This window comes from Schistocerca gregaria, chromosome 7, assembly GCF_023897955.1.
Source record: "Schistocerca gregaria isolate iqSchGreg1 chromosome 7, iqSchGreg1.2, whole genome shotgun sequence".
In the NCBI taxonomy this organism is placed as follows: domain Eukaryota; kingdom Metazoa; phylum Arthropoda; class Insecta; order Orthoptera; family Acrididae; genus Schistocerca; species Schistocerca gregaria.
In genome coordinates, this window is record NC_064926.1 from 100,114,473 (window position 1) to 100,132,552 (window position 18,080).

At 43.4% G+C, this 18,080-nt stretch overlaps 1 protein-coding gene across 1 annotated transcript in view; it reads right to left on the reverse strand.

Annotated features, from left to right (window-relative positions):
- Positions 1–17,100, reverse strand: part of LOC126282089 (muscle-specific protein 20) — a 31,924-nt gene extending 14,824 nt beyond the window's left edge. Inside the window, exons 1-2 of the mRNA XM_049981546.1 lie at positions 16,919–17,100; positions 5,433–5,644 (exon numbers count right to left, since the gene is read on the reverse strand). Coding sequence (XP_049837503.1) covers positions 5,433–5,644; positions 16,919–16,948 — 242 coding nt within the window. The 5' untranslated portion in view covers positions 16,949–17,100. The remainder of the gene's footprint in view (positions 1–5,432; positions 5,645–16,918) is intronic.
- Between the last annotated feature and the right edge of the window lie 980 nt (positions 17,101–18,080).

An 18,080-nucleotide genomic window follows, 5' to 3' on the forward strand; every position in this document is an offset into this window, starting at 1 on the left:
ACGTGGTTGTCCTGATAAGTTCATTGTGTTACAATCAGGGTCGCCCAAGTAGCGACACAAGTATCTGATTGTCCCCTCGTAAAACCTTCCACTTGTGAGGACACCAAGTGACTCCGATCGAAACTTGGTAGGGTGTGTCCCATTTGAGTGGCGAACTAATAGTGGCAATAACACTAATTCGAACACCAGTCTATACATCACAGTTAATGGTGCTCATCACCTCTTGTCGAAGCCAATCTACTTCTCCGACCTTGACTGTAATACAAAAAAACCTTCCCGGGAAAAGAAAGAGTGAAGTAGATAGTAACAAGCAATGAATCAGATTCAGGACTCCTTGATTATTAATATCCCACCGACGTAACCATAACTTCGCTATCAGTTTTATTCGAGTTTTCTGAAGATTACTCATGATTTACACTGTCAACGAAATTTCCTACTGGAAAGAAACTTGCTAACAGACTGAGGTATCAAAATCTGGAAACTATCATTTTGGAAGGAGCTGATAATTTCCTCAGAATGGCGTTGACCGTCAGAAACTAGTCACGTTTTATACAGTGGTTCCTCTTCCTCGCAGAGGCGAGAGATACATTGAGAACCACATTTCCGACTGTTTGAACTGAGGCAGAACAGGGAACCTCTGTCGGCAAAAAGGCGTGGTTAGCTCCCATGTCTAAGTGGTCCCTGCCCTCCTACATAGTTGACAACGGCTTTTTTCTATTTTTTTTTTAAGTCGGAAATTTACAGCAGTTTGTGCGTCAGCTGAACCATAAAACGTCTGGACGTCGCAACGTCCAGCCCATTTTCGGTTTGAGCTTCGAAACAGGGAAGCAGCTGCAGCTTTGTCACCACCCCGACCGCGTTATGCTACAGGCATTTACCACCTTACAGTTAGCAGCAGTTTAGCTGTTTATCACCTTGAACAATGTCGCTCACGAATGCATGTCATTTTCGTCGAACACGAGTGCCCCGCGCTACGATCACCAACCAAGCCATGTGGTAAGATTCACCAGAATCTGCTCTTTTGTCAGCCTGATCCGCTCTCTTGGTTCAGTACTCTCTCCTCTACTTGATCATAGTTCTAAGTACCTAGCTGTGGATTCAGCATATGTGCTCTCCGTCGTCTACAATTCCGTAACGTCAGTGAATGCTACCCTCTGCTAAATATTGTTTTCCTTAGATCTAATTTCACGATACATCAATATTCTTTTATTCTTTACTTATTTCTTACAAGAACAGTGATATCCTCCCACCTTTCTCCGTATCTAAAAAAATCAGAGAGCCGCTGCAAGTAGGAACGTTGCCGACGGTCTAATACTAAGTAGGTAATCAATTTGAAATTCCGGCTATCTGTTAGCACTTACCACGCCCGCAAAATGGGGCAAGCTCATTCGTTTTCGTCGTTTGGGATTGCAACATCTGTGGAGGACAGCGAAGTGAGGTAGCCACATGATAGCAGGATGTGAACGCCTAACTGCACAAATCGTTGTGAGAGAGTCAGGTACGCCTTGTACGCAGACAGCCCAGACCGCAGTATAGCTGAGCAGGCAGCCCACGTGCAGGCGAGACATCTTAAGATAACGTCTGGAGGAGAGAGTATTCGGACGAAACACAAAGAGAAAAAAAAACTTAAAAACACTACGGCTCTCTGTGGCACCATCGTGTTTACAAAACAAGAGACGCCTTACAGCATTACTGGGGAAATAACAAGATTCTCAGCATTTTTTCATATACGCCTATCCGAAATTGGCCTATTTTCCAGTTTTAGAATTACTACCTTTACCAACAAAGACACATATATATTCGTAAGTCATTGAAGTGCAGCCCCTTTTTTTCTGTTTCGCAGCTCATTTTATGCTAAGGCGTTATTACGCTAAAATGGTGCTACGTCATAATGGTGATAACTTTTTGTGAATTAAACAGTGTACATCTCTTAATGCCTTACTTTGTTTGCAATCGAACCTTCCCTGTACCAACATGGCAGCGATCCTTAAGACAAAGCAAGGCCCATTATATCGTGGTTCGGAAAAATTAGGTGAATTTGTCGATCTTCTCTATTTCCATTGTACACATTTGAAATGCACCAGAATGTGTGCCAGATCAATTTGCAAGAAACTCACAACTTCCCACAGTACTTTGTTGTAGCGTTACTTAGTAAGAGATCCTTGTCCCAAGGGGCAATTGCTCGTGAGTTAGACGCCATTATTTCCAACGATGGCGTCTTAAGAGTAAACTGATGTAGGTGTCCAGTGACTCTTCGGCAGACCGTGTATAATCATAGACGTTCAACAAGTGGAAGGTTTAACGAGGGGACAATCAGATACGTGTGTGGATGGAGGACGTATAGTTAACGCTCGCTACTTGGGCGACCCTGATTGTAACACAATGAACTTATCAGGACAACCACGTGACGAGTCGCGCGTGTGGGCGGCGGTACAAGGCCCCAGACAAAAAAAGTTGAGTGGGGAGTAATAAGAAGTCTATCAGATGACAGATTCAGGATCCTTTTATAATGAACAACACGCCGAAGTAATCATAATTTCCCTATCAATTTTATTTGAGTTACCTTAAAATTTAGTCATGATATAAACCATCAAAATAAAAGACCATTTTTCTCTGTTTCGCATCTCATTTTATATTAAGGTGTAATTACAATAAAAAGGTACTACATCCAATGCAGACAACTTCTATGTGAAAAAAGCACTCGCTTAATACATTATTTTATTTGCAATTGCGTCTTCCCTGTCGCAACATGACAGCGATCGTGTGGACAAAGCAAGGTCCATTATATCATGGTTCGGAAAAAATCAGGTGAATTTATCAAATTGCTCTATTCAATGTCCCAATCTTATTCCCACTGAACCCTTTTCAGATGCAGCAGTGTGTGTACTAGATCAACTTGCCAGAAACTCACAACTTGCCACAGTGCTTCGTTGTAGTGGTACTTAGTAGAGGATCCTTGTTCCATGGTCAATTGCTCGAGACTTAGACGCCGTTATTTCCAACGATGGCGCCTTAGGAGCAAACTGGTGTAGGTAGGTCTCCAGTGACTCTAGCACACCGTCTATATCATAGACATTCAATTCGACACAGCTGCCTAGTAGGGTGTAGGATACATTTTCGCCATGAAGACAATGGTCGCGTCAAGTGACTAAAATTACATAGTATGGTCTCCAGGCTGTCTATAACATTGGACCAGGATTCCACTGTCCACAGCTCAAGTAGGTTGGCCGGATGTGGGTACAAAATGCGTACATCTTGCGCTCTTGCATCACACATCCGTTCGTCAGTTACTGTGACCTAAGAGGGTCACATGTGATCGTCCAATTTCATGCGGTCTTACTATTACTACAGTATACAATGAGACCTGATGTAAATCTTTCTGTATTTCCTTACGATCGGCGAACGACGACGCTCTTCTGTAGACATCAGCACTATCTGTGAAGATTATTCTTTCTGATAAATCCTTTACTTATATTGAATACATTAGAAGTTACGTTGTGGTTCCTTAGTGCATTCCCTGTGTAATTTTTGTTTCTGTCGATCATTCTTCATCTAGTATAACGTACTAGGCTCTATTAATGTAATATTCTTTCAGCCAATCATAGATATCCGAAACTACGCTGTATGATCGTACCTTGTACTACAGGACAGTTTAGCCAATACTGTTCTGTATCCTTATTGATAAGCAATTGTTCAGATGAGGATACCCAATCCGTTTAAATGATTAATGCTACATCAAAGTATGCACACAATTAAATATAACAACATTGATTGAAAATCTAAGTTGTACTGTTTCCTTTATTTCTGTGTGGCACAGGTCCTTGCAGTGCTGTTCTATAACTTGAGATAACTAGCTGGCTGTGACAAGGCACAAGAGCGCTGCGCGGAGCATAGCACACAGACCATAAAATGTTTCTGCTAGAATCCGGGATTCAGAAAGATATATGGGGGGAACAGAGCGCTGTTTTTCGACAGATGCAAGGCCCTGAAATCTTTGGAGGTAAGAGAAAAACGCAATGCATTTAGCACGGGACTTAGCAGTTGGGGGCTGGAGGAGGACACAGGTGTAATTGTTTGAATTTTGTAAGGAGGCCCACGGTTGGCTGACAACAGTTTTGCTGTGGTTTTGCAGACTCGTGAGCGCGGACGTGAAACCAGTACTACTGGATGTAACGCTAAAACACACATATTGTGGAAGAGAATTTCTGTCTACCGCCCCACACTAAGAGAGAATTAAGCAGTATTGGTTAACCACGGCAGTTTCGTTAGCAGATGAGAAATGTTACAGTTGTGATAAACTTTCCATTGGTGAGAAATTGGTAAGTATGCTGCTAGTGGCTACCGACAATCCAACGCTGGCAGGACCAGCTAAGTTTTGTGGATGAGAGGAGAAAGATATTCAATCTCTGGGCATGCTACAGTATGCCGCTTCATCCTAGATCTTAAAGAGGCGATGATTGCAGTGTAGTGTTGCAGAGGAAGATGTCTTCACTTTAGTGCTGATCACAGACGTTGGGGCTGAACTTAAAATTCTCTGTCACTGTCGCAGCCATCCTCTGCACCTGAGTATCAGCAGAGTGATAAACACGGGGTGCATTTGTGTACGTCGTGATGAGGGGGACCACAAATTATTTGTTTCACATCAAAGTTTCGTTTTTATGAAAGCACTCAAGATGAGCTTAGGCAAGAGAACTGTACGTACTTTTCTGGATTTTTTCTTTAGGCTGTGAACTTATTCGGCAATCACCGGCGTTTTTTGTGGCCACAGTGTTTGTATCATTTCTATCTCAAATCCACCAACCTGTACCCAAGTCTTCTGTACATACTTATGCAGCCTTGTACCCATTTCTTAATTTCATTTAGTAGCTTGATGGAGCCTTTTATCGTTATATCTGTGTGAGTTTTGGTACTCATATTTTATGTTTAATTGGGCCACCCCTGTTTCAATCAAGGTATTTAATTAGTTATTCGTTGCACGATTTTCTTTCAGACAGTACAGAACCATCCCGGCATTTGCCTGGAGTGATTGAGGGAAATCACGGAAAACCTAAGTCAGGATGGCCGGACGCGGGATTGAACCGTCGTCCTCCCGAATGCGAGTCCAGTGTCTAACCACTGCGCCACCTCGCTCGATAGTTGACAATGTGGTACAGCTCCTTTATACTATAAATATTTCCTTTCCTGAAAATAAGTAATGATCTGTGGCGAGATACAAACACTGACCTGAAAAATATATCACACACCTTAAATAGGCAACCTAACTTACATATCTGCCCCAAGAGTGGATGATGTAAGCAGGGATGCCTATCTTAAGCTGCATGAAATATTTCCTGCGCCATTTTTATTTTGTTCCCCAATATATTTGTTGATGAAATCCTGCAGACAACTAGATAGGAAGGAGGCAGGGTAAAGAGTTTTTGCAGTACACTTACTTGTTGATGTTCTCCATCATCTTGAACTGTCCGCCAGAGGTGTTGATCTTGGGGATGGCCCCGGGCTTCAGCTTGTTCATGACCTCACACAGGACGATGCCGTCCCGGATGACGTCCTCGTAGGCCTCTCCTGGCGGGAACTTCTTCCCCAGTACGGCTTCAATCCATGCCTGAGCCTCCTTCTCCTGCTGGGGGTCTCTCTTCCCAGCGAGCTGTCAACAAATACGGGCGCTGTTAGCCTGGCTGCACGACATACCTCGCAACACGAGATATCTCACAGCAATTCGTGACACGTTTGCGTTTAAAAAATTGGATATTGACCTTTTGGAATGTACTGTCTGCGCAGTCATGTAGATCGGAATTGGAGTGGGATACAGGGAATAGAGGGTTTCATCACGGAATTTGCCTCGTGTTGGGAGAGGTACAATGCACAATGAGTAAGCCATGTGCCCGTAGCATATAAGGGGGAGTCAAATAAAAAGGAGACAGATGGAAGAAAATAAGTAAACTGTTTATTATTTCAAAACTATTCTCGATAATTTTTAATCACTTATCCGACTGAGAGACTAGATGGTCAGTACCTTCACGGGAAACTGACTGCGGCTGCCTGCGGATCCATGATTGTCCTAAGGCGTGCACCTCTTCGCCCAAAGCAAATCGACGGCCACGAATGTCCTTCAGGGTTCCAAAAATATTAAAATCACATGGCGAGGGATCGGGACAGCATGGGGGATGTGTAAGTGCTTTCCAGCGAAACTTCTGCAGCATAGTTGAAACAACCTTGGCAGCTTGTGGGCCCGCTGTTAGAGTACTAACGTTGGTTGTTGGTGACGCTGGATAGCTGTTTATCTGTAATCTGTTTACTTCTAGGCCTGAGGATTGTTATTATCCCAAAGAGACTACAAAAGTGCGAATACTGCACTTAAGAGCTTGAATAACACAAATTTATATCGGTTTATATACGCCAGCACAGTTCACGCGAATCATTATATATTTAAAAGCTTAATGTTACAATTTAACTTCACATCTATGTAAAAACGTAGTACAACCTGCTTTGTACTTGGATCTTTGTCTTCACTTTTCGTTAATAGTGACTAGTTTCTCGTCTGCTATATCTATAATCAAGACAAACAAACAATTTAAGTACTGTGTATCCTTGAGATTAACAGGAGTATTTAGATGCCTTATATGTGTAGGTCCTAGAATAATTTTTTCCTGAAATCTGCGTTATTCGCCCTTGTTGAAAACGGTTAAAAGATAAATAGTAACTTTCTGAAGACATATTAGTTGCAAATCGTTTGGAAGAAGAACCTCAAGATGACTTTCGAAAACCCAGTTTAAACCAAAACGAACATTCTTAATTCTCATCCCAGCCTGAGTGTGACATCTGTTCACAATAGTTTACAATATTTTCGAGGTGATATAGATTTAACTTAATAACTTATCATTCATTAAAAAGAAAGTTTCTGCACTCTCTGAAAGAAATCTAATTGCGGAACTCATCACTTAAGGGTCCCGTCGCCCACACTGTTAGAAAAACTGTAAAACACTGACTCTTCGATTCAGCATCACACGCTCTGCAGCGTGGAAATTGTCGGACACAATCCAGCATTGATTTGACGGCCTAGCTAACGGAAAGAAACTCAACAGCCAAATGCACTTAATTCTGAATGCCGGACTGCAAGAATGGAACCTAGTGAGTTTTTCAGTGGTGAATGCAAATTTCGGAGGATTTCAAGGAGAAATCGTTACTGTGCAGAAATAAACTGCCTTGTCGAGAGTGAATGTTGGTGTGAATTCTACAGCTGTAATTGCGTAGTTAACAAATGCGACAATTCAACAATTTCCTTTATGGTTCTAGAAGACCTATCTCATCGACGTGTGTCTTGCTGTGTCTGGTTCATGAGAGATAGATAGAAGATTTAACAAGGAACGTGAGGTATCTAACCATAAATGAGGTTTGTTGTGTAAAAAAGCTTTCAGAATTCTGTCGTAGAGATCATGACTGTTCATGTGCCTTCATAAAGAGAGAGTTGAACAGTATCAAAATGAAGGTGACGTAAAGTTGATAATCGCCAAACACTAAGCACAGTTGAATGTTCCTGTGACATCATAAAGAGAGAGTTCAACAGTATCAGAATGAAGCTGACATGAAGTTGGTATTCGCACAGTTGAACACAAAAAAAGAAATACTTCGCAGTACACTGGAACTTGAGGTTGCTTATAACAAGGATAACATTTCCAGTCCGACACAAAATTGAAAACCTAAGAACACAGTTCCTCTAAACACGGTCAGTTGTAGGAATAACACGTATCTTGGACGGTTAGAAAGTGAATACGAAGTGGATAGGACGAACGTGAACGCATCTTAAACAACAAACTAGCGTTCTTGATGACTGACGACATTCATGGCGAAAGCAGATGGGTAATATCTTCCGAAACCCAGCGACTCCCGGTTGCTCACCTGATTCCTAGGACAAGGTGTGCAAAATGTGACGATGCTTGATGTGATAAGCTCAACAGGCAACATATTGGGCACCTTATTAAAAGAGCACACTGGTCGCTTTGAGATAGTGTAGAACTAGCACCAGGCGGGCATCTGCGCCTCCATCGCCGACGTTAAGTCGTGTCAGTGAAGTTGTGTGTCTGTGCCAGTCGGTTTGAAACGTCCCCTTAGAAAAATTATACAAGACTGGTCTATGTGAAACGTCCTCTTTGAACAATTATACACGAATGTGCTTAAACTGACACACAATATTTTTAGCGCAACGCAATCTGACTTCCAAAAATCCCTACGAAAGAATGCCCCTGACTAACATTAACCTATACGTTTCACAAATCACTTACCTCACAAAAAATCTTCGTTACTCGAACTACTGCAATACAGCGAGCACCACTACTGCCAGCTAAATAAAAGATTCAAACTATGGAAGGCACTAACTACTGATAGGCACAGTTAGCAAATGAAAAAAACTCTGCCATCTCTCTCCCCACGTCCACCACTGCTGGCGGCTCACCTCCAACTGCGCAACGCTACGCGCTGTTAGCATCCAGCTGCCGCTGCCCAACACTACAATGGCGAGTATTACAACAATGCCAACCAGCCACAGACTGCAAACGGCACAGCCAGTGATTTTCATACAGAGAGCTACGTGGCGGCGGCGTTACCAATAAAAAAAACCTAAACAGCCTACTTACATAGCCCCCATGCTCCCCACAAAAAAAAGTTACAAATTGTTTTGGGCAGTGGCCAATACAGATTTGAAATGGAGTCAGCGAAGTAACGTGAGTCGACATAGAGACGTGACTGGGCAGCAGACAGCACTATCGTACTTAGACCTTCCCTTGATGACTCCGTGAATGAAGCTACCCAGTTTGTGATATCAACACGGACTGCCTAATGTGGAGACAGACAATGGTGTACCACACGCAGTCGAGTAACACGGCGTGAGAACAGCACTCGTGAAACGATCCTAACCTACAGGGACCGTTGATAAATGTCAAGACTTGGTTTGAAAACTGAGAGGAATTGGTGCTTTCTGTGAGTGGACGTCCGCCTCAAGCAGTTTCAGAGTCAACATTGCGAAGGAAACTGCATGCAATAGAGTTTCGAGCCTTAATTGGCCCAAACAACACCGGAATTGGCCAGTCGTTGCCTGGAGGGATTTCGCGTGGTCCGACGTGTCCCAATTTTGCTTGTTTTCAAATGGCGCTGGGCGTCAAAGGGCGGATGACGGGCTTAACCTTCAATGTGCTGCAGAGGCGTAGTTTAGGCTGGAGTTGATTGAAAGATTTTTTAGAGTGCGTTTCGTACCACGACTTGAGCGCGCTCATTCGTTACCACGAACATTAACCAAGATGTATATTTCAACATTGTTGCGGATCGAGTGTTCCCCTTTCTTCTGCATATCCATGATGTAGTCCTGCCTTCTTCGAGCATCGTACCTCGACTAATCCGCTATATCATCTGATCTCAATACGACAGGAAATATCTGGGACTATACGAATCACCGAGCGGGAAGTATTCCCCGCAATTTGTTAGCTCTGTGGGATGCAGTCATCACTGTGAAGCTATTGCTGGATGTGGCATATCTGAAAAGTCTTGTGGGTTCTCTTCTTCGCTAAAATGAAGCCACTGCACGATCGGAGTGGTGTCCCTAACGAGAGGGGAGTGACTGTTTTTTTCCCTCTCTGCTTATGTCAGCAAAGTCAGATATCGTATTAATTTCGTGTGGGCCAGTGGCCTGTGAAAGTATTTGAGGCGCTGAAAACCATAAGGAGCTAAAGCACACTGTCGTCGATTTTGCATGTTTGCACGCTCATGGCATCTGTTGATCTTAAAGTGGACGAGCTTTATGAATGCTGTACTCTTACACTCTACACACGAAAATTTACGAAAAGCTGTCTCACCGATCTCTCTGATATTCACATCCATAAGGGCCCAAAGCACAAATTTTCATTGGTGTAGAAACGCTCTCGGTCTACCCCGACTCCCATTTCTTCATAAAAGCTGGAAGCTCTTGAAGGGATACCCCATCGTAGCCTCAGTTTCCATGGTTTCAGAACCTTCAGGAATGTTACCGTCGTCACCTTCAACTCAAAAGTTGATGTTCACGATAATAATACGAGTACACATTTCAGAAATTGGGGGAGGTCACCATTATCTCCAAGTGACAGTTTTCCTCACACTTTGTAGATGCCTTGGAAAACCTAATTCCTCAAATACTTAGGTGGAAGGCAAATACCAACCTTGAAACACAAATTCTTAACAATTTGACTAGATCAAACTCCACAAATAGTTTTCAAGCCTTAAGTGAACAGCTTTATCTTAACCTCAAACCAGAGAATGTGCTTCATGAAAATGGTGGTAACGAGGGTCATGAAGTGTTGCTATACATCGTAATTGTGTGAGTGGTGCATTTAGTATTTATTCCTTATGTTCTGATTCTATCTTCACATCAATTACAAACTACTGAACAGGCAAAGGACATTACTGCTACTAGCCAGTGTATGAACATTTTGTGGATTAATATTAATAACAATTCTAAACTTCCGAGGCTCGTGATCTTGCGGTAGCGTTCTCACTTCCCGCTCACGGGGTCCCGGTTTCGATTCCCGGCGGGATCAGGGATTTTCTCTGCCTCGAGATGACTGGGTGTTGTGTGTCTTTTATCATCATTGACTTGCTCTTCGCCGCAGTGGCCTCAGCTAAAAAGGACTTGCAATTTCGGCGGCCGAACGCCCCGCGTGAGGTCTCCCGGCCAACGACCATTTCATTTCAATAATAATTCTAAATATTGACTGAAATTTCATAATATGAATTTGTTACATGATTTTTCATAGGAAACATAGCATGCTGAGACTCGTTTAAAGACAAGCCAACCCTAAGAGACTGGTAGTTTGCCTACGAAATTGATTTTCACAAACAACTATTTTTCTCAAAACTTTGTGTCTGCGTTTTGGGCCCTTATGGTTCTCAGAGCCTCATTTCAATTGGCTGCCACCTCGGTGGCTTGCATGTCCCTACTGTATAATTGGGGAAAAATGGCCTAAAGTTTAAGGTGGAATCCAAATCACGTGTCGTTTAAGGCAACTCCTCACATCATTGAGGGATGAAGGGTAGATTAAAGGCAGGCTGAAAATTTCCTATTGGGACTCGGTCCTGCAACCTCTCGGTTTCCAGCCCCGCACTTTACATGCGACCACCAGGCCCGACGAACTAAATATAGGGTGGTCGAAACAAAACTGTACTGAAAAATATTTCAAGCATTTGTAAGAGTGGGAACCCATCCTACATCAGTTACCCCCCCCCCCCCCCCCCCAAGCATATGATGTAAGTTGGGTTGACTATCTCGAAGTGCACGAAATATTTTACAGGCCAGTTTTATCTTTGCCCACCACGCGCAACAACATCGTTACCAATTTGGCTAACACCATGAATCGTCGTAAAGATAGTGTACGTTGTTGTCTTGTGTAAGAGCACATGGTGCAGCTTGAGAGGAAGGGGTCGGTAGAGCAGTAGTTGTGGCCGTCAGGTGGGGCTTGCCGGCGCAGTCCATTGTGTTTTGGCGGCTGGCGTGAATTCCTGACAAGGACGGGGCAGGCGCGCCTGCCAACGCCCCTGGCTGTTTTTGGAGCAACTGCTGCGCACAACCTCACACCGACCCGCCTTGCGACACCTGAACCGTCTCCACAGCGTGAACCTCCGCACCTGTCGTCCACAGCGGAGCACCCTTTTATTGATGAAGCTGTTCGTCCACAGTGGGTTCCACACGATAGTCGGAATGGGTAGTGGTGAAACGTATCAAAAATAAACGGGAGGGCAGATGACGACATTCTGAGAAACGAGGTGAAGTGCTTCTGGCAGCTTCTACCTGTACCGAGTTGGCTGGCTTTGACTCGTCGCTGCCGGCGCGGAATCCGGTCAGATTGCCTCAAGCACTCCGCGACCCGCTTTTCTCCTCCAACTTCAGCGGTATTGGTCGAGTAATAGTCCCCACGCTCCTAGCTGAGTAGAAACAAGGAGAAAACGAACGAATATCGTTATATACAATTCGTTTACACTTCAGTAGGCAAACTGTGAATGCTGCAAGTCAACTTCAAGTATGTTGTACAGCAGTAGCAGCTTACTCAATCGGCTGTAATGAAACGATGCCGCCTTTCATATTTCCTTTTCCACTACTCACTGTCTACATCGTCGCAGAGAATAACTTATAACGACCTAAATATGCGCCCTTTCCTATTTTTATACAGAATGTAATGAGAGAGGAATACACGCCACTAGTCCGCAATTGATGGAAGCAATAGGTTGAAATAAAAAAAAACGCTGTATCTAAAACTGACTTCCCAATTTTCCCAGATGCCACTGACGAGGCAAAACTCGTCACCTTTCAATGCTTCAAATCACTGTCCATCTGCTCGTCTGTCTCGAACCAAGTGAAGTGTTGCGGCTGTATCTCCACACTAGCTGCACTTTTTTGAAATATCTACTTCCTGAGCTCCAATTAAATTTCATGGCTATCTCGCACAGGAGAGGATCGAAGACTAGGCGTCGTTACGAAATTTCACGCGATCTCCTGCTCGTAATTAGTGCAGTAACATCGAAATTGCTGCTTTATTTCTTAGTTAGATTTAAACTGACTCCACGTGCAGGTCATGGTTTATATAAGGTATGTGTATAGGTCCATAGGCCATTAGGACAACTTCGCTTAAAAGTGAATGTCAGCTGATGGTACAAAATTATAAACATTCTGATGTTAATTGACACTTTTCTGCAGTACATTACGGATTTTTTAGATATTTAATTGCCGTTTGTTCACTGAATGCAGGAGTCAGATAGGCTTTAGTATATTTTCTTGAGCACAGGTGACGTATTTGATCCACTGACGAGATCACACTCTCGATGCTGATGTATTTACGATACACTAAAGTGTTCGCAAAGATAAAGAGAGTAATTGTTTTGTCCTTACAGATAATTAAGACTGAAAATATAAATTTGACAAATGAAGCTGTGACTTCAATTTAAAAGAAAATAACTTCTAAATTGATGATGATTTCATTTATAAACCTCTGTCACAAAGTAATGAAAGTATACTGGCAGTCACGAAATTACTTCGAAAGTAACCGGAAGTATTTGTATAAGCTGTACTGTTTAGTGCAACATTCGAATGAATTCTTCGTTCCTTTCGTTATTTGACAATTTTCCTTTTTTTAAAAAAAAAGGAGATTAACGCACAGTAGGTGTTCTAGAGGCTGTGTTCCATTCAAGAACGGACCTGGCTGAGATAGAAAATGCCGCTTCCATTTAATAGTGTAGAACCTTGTGGTTCTAATATTATTACGCGCCACAAAAACTGTACATAGACTTACTCCATCTGATTTGCTGATGTTGGGAGGAAATAGGTTTTGCCGTCGTAACGGCTTTTATACGTGAAAACTCTCGAAGTCGCACTGTGTTTCTAAAATGAACTGTAGATCCCCTATTCCTAGTTGCATGATCCGGTTCTCGATCCACAAGAATCGAAAGACATACCGCGGCTACCCGTTCTGAGTCTGGTAAATATCGGATAGATGAGTGCTGTTGATGCAAATGGCTCCTTTCACATTTTTTCATGAGAATGACCAGTGTTTACTTCCCAAACCGCACATTGCTAACAGATGTTTGTAGGCATTCGTGGCGCGTAATGAAACTTCGCAGTTCCCTTTTTGTCTTATATTGTTCAGAAACTTCTTAAGCAGCCTTTTAGAATACAGTTTTTACTGTTTTATATCAAATACCATGAACCACCAGTATGCGTGGGCGTATCGTTACAAAGCGATATGAAATTGAGCGAGCATGTAAGGACTGTAGTAGGGAGGCGATTTGTCGACTTCGGTAGACTGGGAGAATTTTACGAAATACGAGCCATTTTTACAGGAGGCCGCGTGTAGAACATTACTGTGACCCATTCTTGAGTACTGTTGGGGTCTTTGGGGCCCCTTCCAGGTCGCATTAAAGGAATACATCGAAGCAGTTGAGAGGCGGGCACATAGATTTGTTACCAGTAGGTCCGAAAGTACTGCGGAGATGCTTCGGGAATCAAACGAGAAGCCCGGGAGGGAAGCCGACGTCCTTTTCGAGGAACACTACTGAGTAAATTTAGAGAACTGGCATTTTAAGCTGACTGGAAAACTATTCTAGTGCCGCCAACGTACATTTCGCATAATGATAGAACACATAACTGAAATTAGGGCTCGTACGGAGGCATGTAGACAGGAAAGAAAACGAGTAGTTGTGGTACAAGGTGCCCTCCGCCACGTACGGTGCGGCGACTTGCGGAGTATGTGTGCAGATGTAGATTACGATGGGGTCTCAGTAAGTGGGAGCGGCTGGTGAGGTTTGGTGTGGCGCCACTTTTGCCTGTGGCGACAACGGGGCCCCGCGAGCAGAAATAGACGCCGTCTCTGTCGCGCTGACAGCAAACACGGCCTGCGCGGGACCAGGCCGGGGAGTCGTCGCCCGCCTGCAGCAGCAGCACGCGTCTAGCAAAGCCCAGCTTGCGTCCCAAACACGGACACAGACTGGCTAGTCAAGGAGACATAAATGTAATCGTTCAGAGCGCCGTATAGCGTATAGCGCGTTCAATCTTGGGCGTCTGTCGATGTGGGCTGTCGCTTTTTGCCTACCTTCCACATGCGAAGGCCAGTACATTCATGGTGGCGTTAACTTTGTTACGGCCACATCGCTCAGCTGTCAGCCATTGTCACCTACTTTCGACATAGTAGCCACACACATTTAACCTATGGACCAATCTGCGTGATTGTATCTCTCATTCTCAAGCATACGCCTAATACTGGCACATTTGCAACAACTTATCACGCCCACGAATTGACTAAAACTCGCTTTAGAAGGCACCAACGGTTTCCGAAGACCACGCATGTCGCGCAAGTTGAGTCCGCGTATGGTCGTACTTCCTTGTTTCTACTGAGATTTTGAGTAGACATACCAGAAAATCGGAGTAGTTGCATTACCAGATCCCTTCGAACTCGATTTTACATTTTTGCACAGTTACACATTTTCTCGCGCGTATCTGCGAACTAGAACTAGTTTCTTGCAACCTTTCCGAACTTTTTCAATCGTAGTGTCTCACATACAAATGATATTTTTAGCAGTTACGCTTGTTTACGTTTAGTCTGTATTTAGTGAAATGTAATTATTAATCTAGTATTAAAAGTGAGAACTGGCTACTCGGTCACGTATCCACTAATCGACTTACTGAAATCACGACCATACTTTCATACTCTCGCTACACACATTATTTTCCATCTGTGTTCTCTATGTTGTCACCACACATAGATGGTAATGTCACTTATAAACCAGAGTCACAGGCAGGAAATAAATCTGCAATGTTAACTGTGCGGCATAGCAACCCTACCCAAAAATCGCAGAAGCGCACATTAATTTTAATATGGTCCAACACTATTTCTTTAATATATGATAGGTAATCTCCCATACAATTACCTCTATAGTGCATTTAATTTTGCTTTTCAACAGTGCTCTACGAGTACTATCACAGGCAGTTTGCCTAATACGTGAAGTGAAGAAGAATAAGAAGAATGCTCTATCTAATTTTCAGGAACAGCAAAACTTAACGAGCTTTCATTCATGTTTCCAAAAACCACATTTGACTCCAGTTTTCTATACTTGAATAAAGATATGGGGATTTCGCGTCTCAGAAATTCCATGGTTGAATTCCCCCGTCCCGATAGTATAACTTTTATCTTGCGTCTCGTGGGGCCATTCACCTGACATTTACTGAAAAATTTCATTTTATTGCCGAGGTGTTTCGCCGCACCTTATCACACTTTGGTAGTCCCTAAAGCCAGTCAGGATGGATTCTCGCTGCCAGAGTATATTTTCTCCTTACATAACTGTACCTAACGTAATTTATTCTTCCACTTCTCTTTCCTCCACAGTATTTTGTAACATAAAGGGAATGAGTTCAAACGATTATTTCAAAATATTATAAACATGTTTATGAAACCATTTTTTTCTTTGATATATAACTATCGTGGGCATAGATTGCCGAAAGATGCTTTGATTAGACGATGGGGTCGAGTTCTCTGGACAAAGTTATAAAACAATGCAGGCGAGGAGCTAGTAAAAGTTGTTACAAAGAGGAGCAGCAGAACTAGAGACAATCTTGTAAGCGGAATTTTAAATTTTAGTTGGAACAACAACGGACTGAAAGAATTTTTATAAAGGAAATATTTTTGTTTTATTTCAGAACATAATTAGACTTCTGATATGTAAATATTCATAATTAGACTTCTGATATGTAAATATTCTAGAAAAATGACTGACAGAATGTGGAATGGGAACAGAAAGAATGCGGGGTAATGTGCTGTGAAAACGTGGAAATTGTTTTCTACGTTTATTTATTTACTTAAATTTTTAAAAGCTGTATTCATTGTTAGTAATAAATATTAAATGATAAGTATTCGTTCTGGTTTTAATACAGATCCATCTCATGATTAATCTGTCAAGTATACTAAAATTTTACACTTTTTTATTAGATATGGAAACTTTGAGACAGTTATAACGTACTAATTTTGTGTTACATGTATAACGTTAAGTGTGGTGTAAGAACAGTCCCACTACATGCGACGTCACCTCGACGTAATACAGGAGGGCTATGAATAAATAGCGATCACACTGTACTTCGTGATCGAAAATTTGAAGCAGGTTAAAATGTGGTAATCATTTCAGAAGTCGGATGAGCAAGCAGAGACAGTGCTGATTTGGTAATAACGTCTAATTGCGAGAGGACAGAGTACATAGAAACACGGCAAGAGTAACGCCCAGTTATTGTAAAACTGTTTGGCCTAGCTGAGGTGGACGCACACACTAAGTGACGGCTAAAACTGTTACAACTTCATCACGATTTCGGCAGAGACGTGGTGTCGCGAGCAAGCATCTTGCAGCGGACGGCGGCAGGGGGCCTTACCTTGGCCTGGACCTGGCGTTGCAGCGACATGTCGTTTGTGCGGTGGATGCGGTTTGGGTTGGCGACGGGTCTGGGGTTCACACACTGCGCGGGCCGCCGCCTGCGCGCCTTTATATAGCACCCCCGCCGCGCGCCCCACCATGGGCCGAGCCGCTCGGATTTTCCTCCCGAAAATAACCGAATTATTCAGAAACGGCGGGCGCTTCCAGCTGGACACCTGCGCGCACCGGCCCGCCCCCGCACCGTGACGTGTTCTCTGGTGACGGGGGCGACCTGGTGCAACGCGGCTGCCCAGAGCCTGCCGCTGGAGAAAAATAAGACGAGCCCGAGAAGTAGCGCCGAGATGACGGACTCGTCAGCAAAGCGGAAACCGCTTTCGCTACTCACATACTGTCTTACTCTTGTGGCAAATTTGTCACTGACTAATCTGTTTACACAGGATGGTAGGAATATTGGACAACATATTAGTCACCAGGTGTGTAGAAGCTGTTTGCGTATGGCGTAGAACAAGTTGGTGCCTAAGTGGATCGCAACAATTTCGGAAATGTAGAGTCGTGTTCCGAGTGTGACACGGCGCAGGAACTTATTCTTCCCCGTTTCTTCTTCTTGCGGTACGGCCTCTGTAGGACCACGGTTCTCCCACAACCTCTTCATTCTTTCTCTCGTTCTCTCCCGCTCTTTTTCCGAGAACTTCAGTTTTCGCTTCTCCTGCCGGGTCCACTAGTGACATTCTAATCTTTTCCTTTATTCTTTTCTATCATTGATCTCCGGCATATTGGTCGGTGTATATTTGGTCCTCCAATTTTCCTTTCCTTCGACCGTGATCCCAAATTCGAAACAGTCCTTCCGACGTTCAACAACCCACTTGGTTCCTGTCTCTCCCCTTGTCCTCCCTGTTGTTTCCCACACTCTCTTCGTCACTCTGTCCATACTCATCATAACTACATGTCCAGCAAACCTTGCCCTTTTGAGTCTGATTTCCCCGAATATTGTTCTTATATTACGGTACAATTATTCCCTAGGTCTTCGCATCCACCTCTCTCCACCTCTTTTGGGACCTAATATTTTTCTGAGTATTTTTCTCTCTTCTTTCTGTAGTTGTTCTGTCCTATTTCTTCCTAGTGTCATCGTCTCAGCAGCATATAATACTGCATTCCTCACC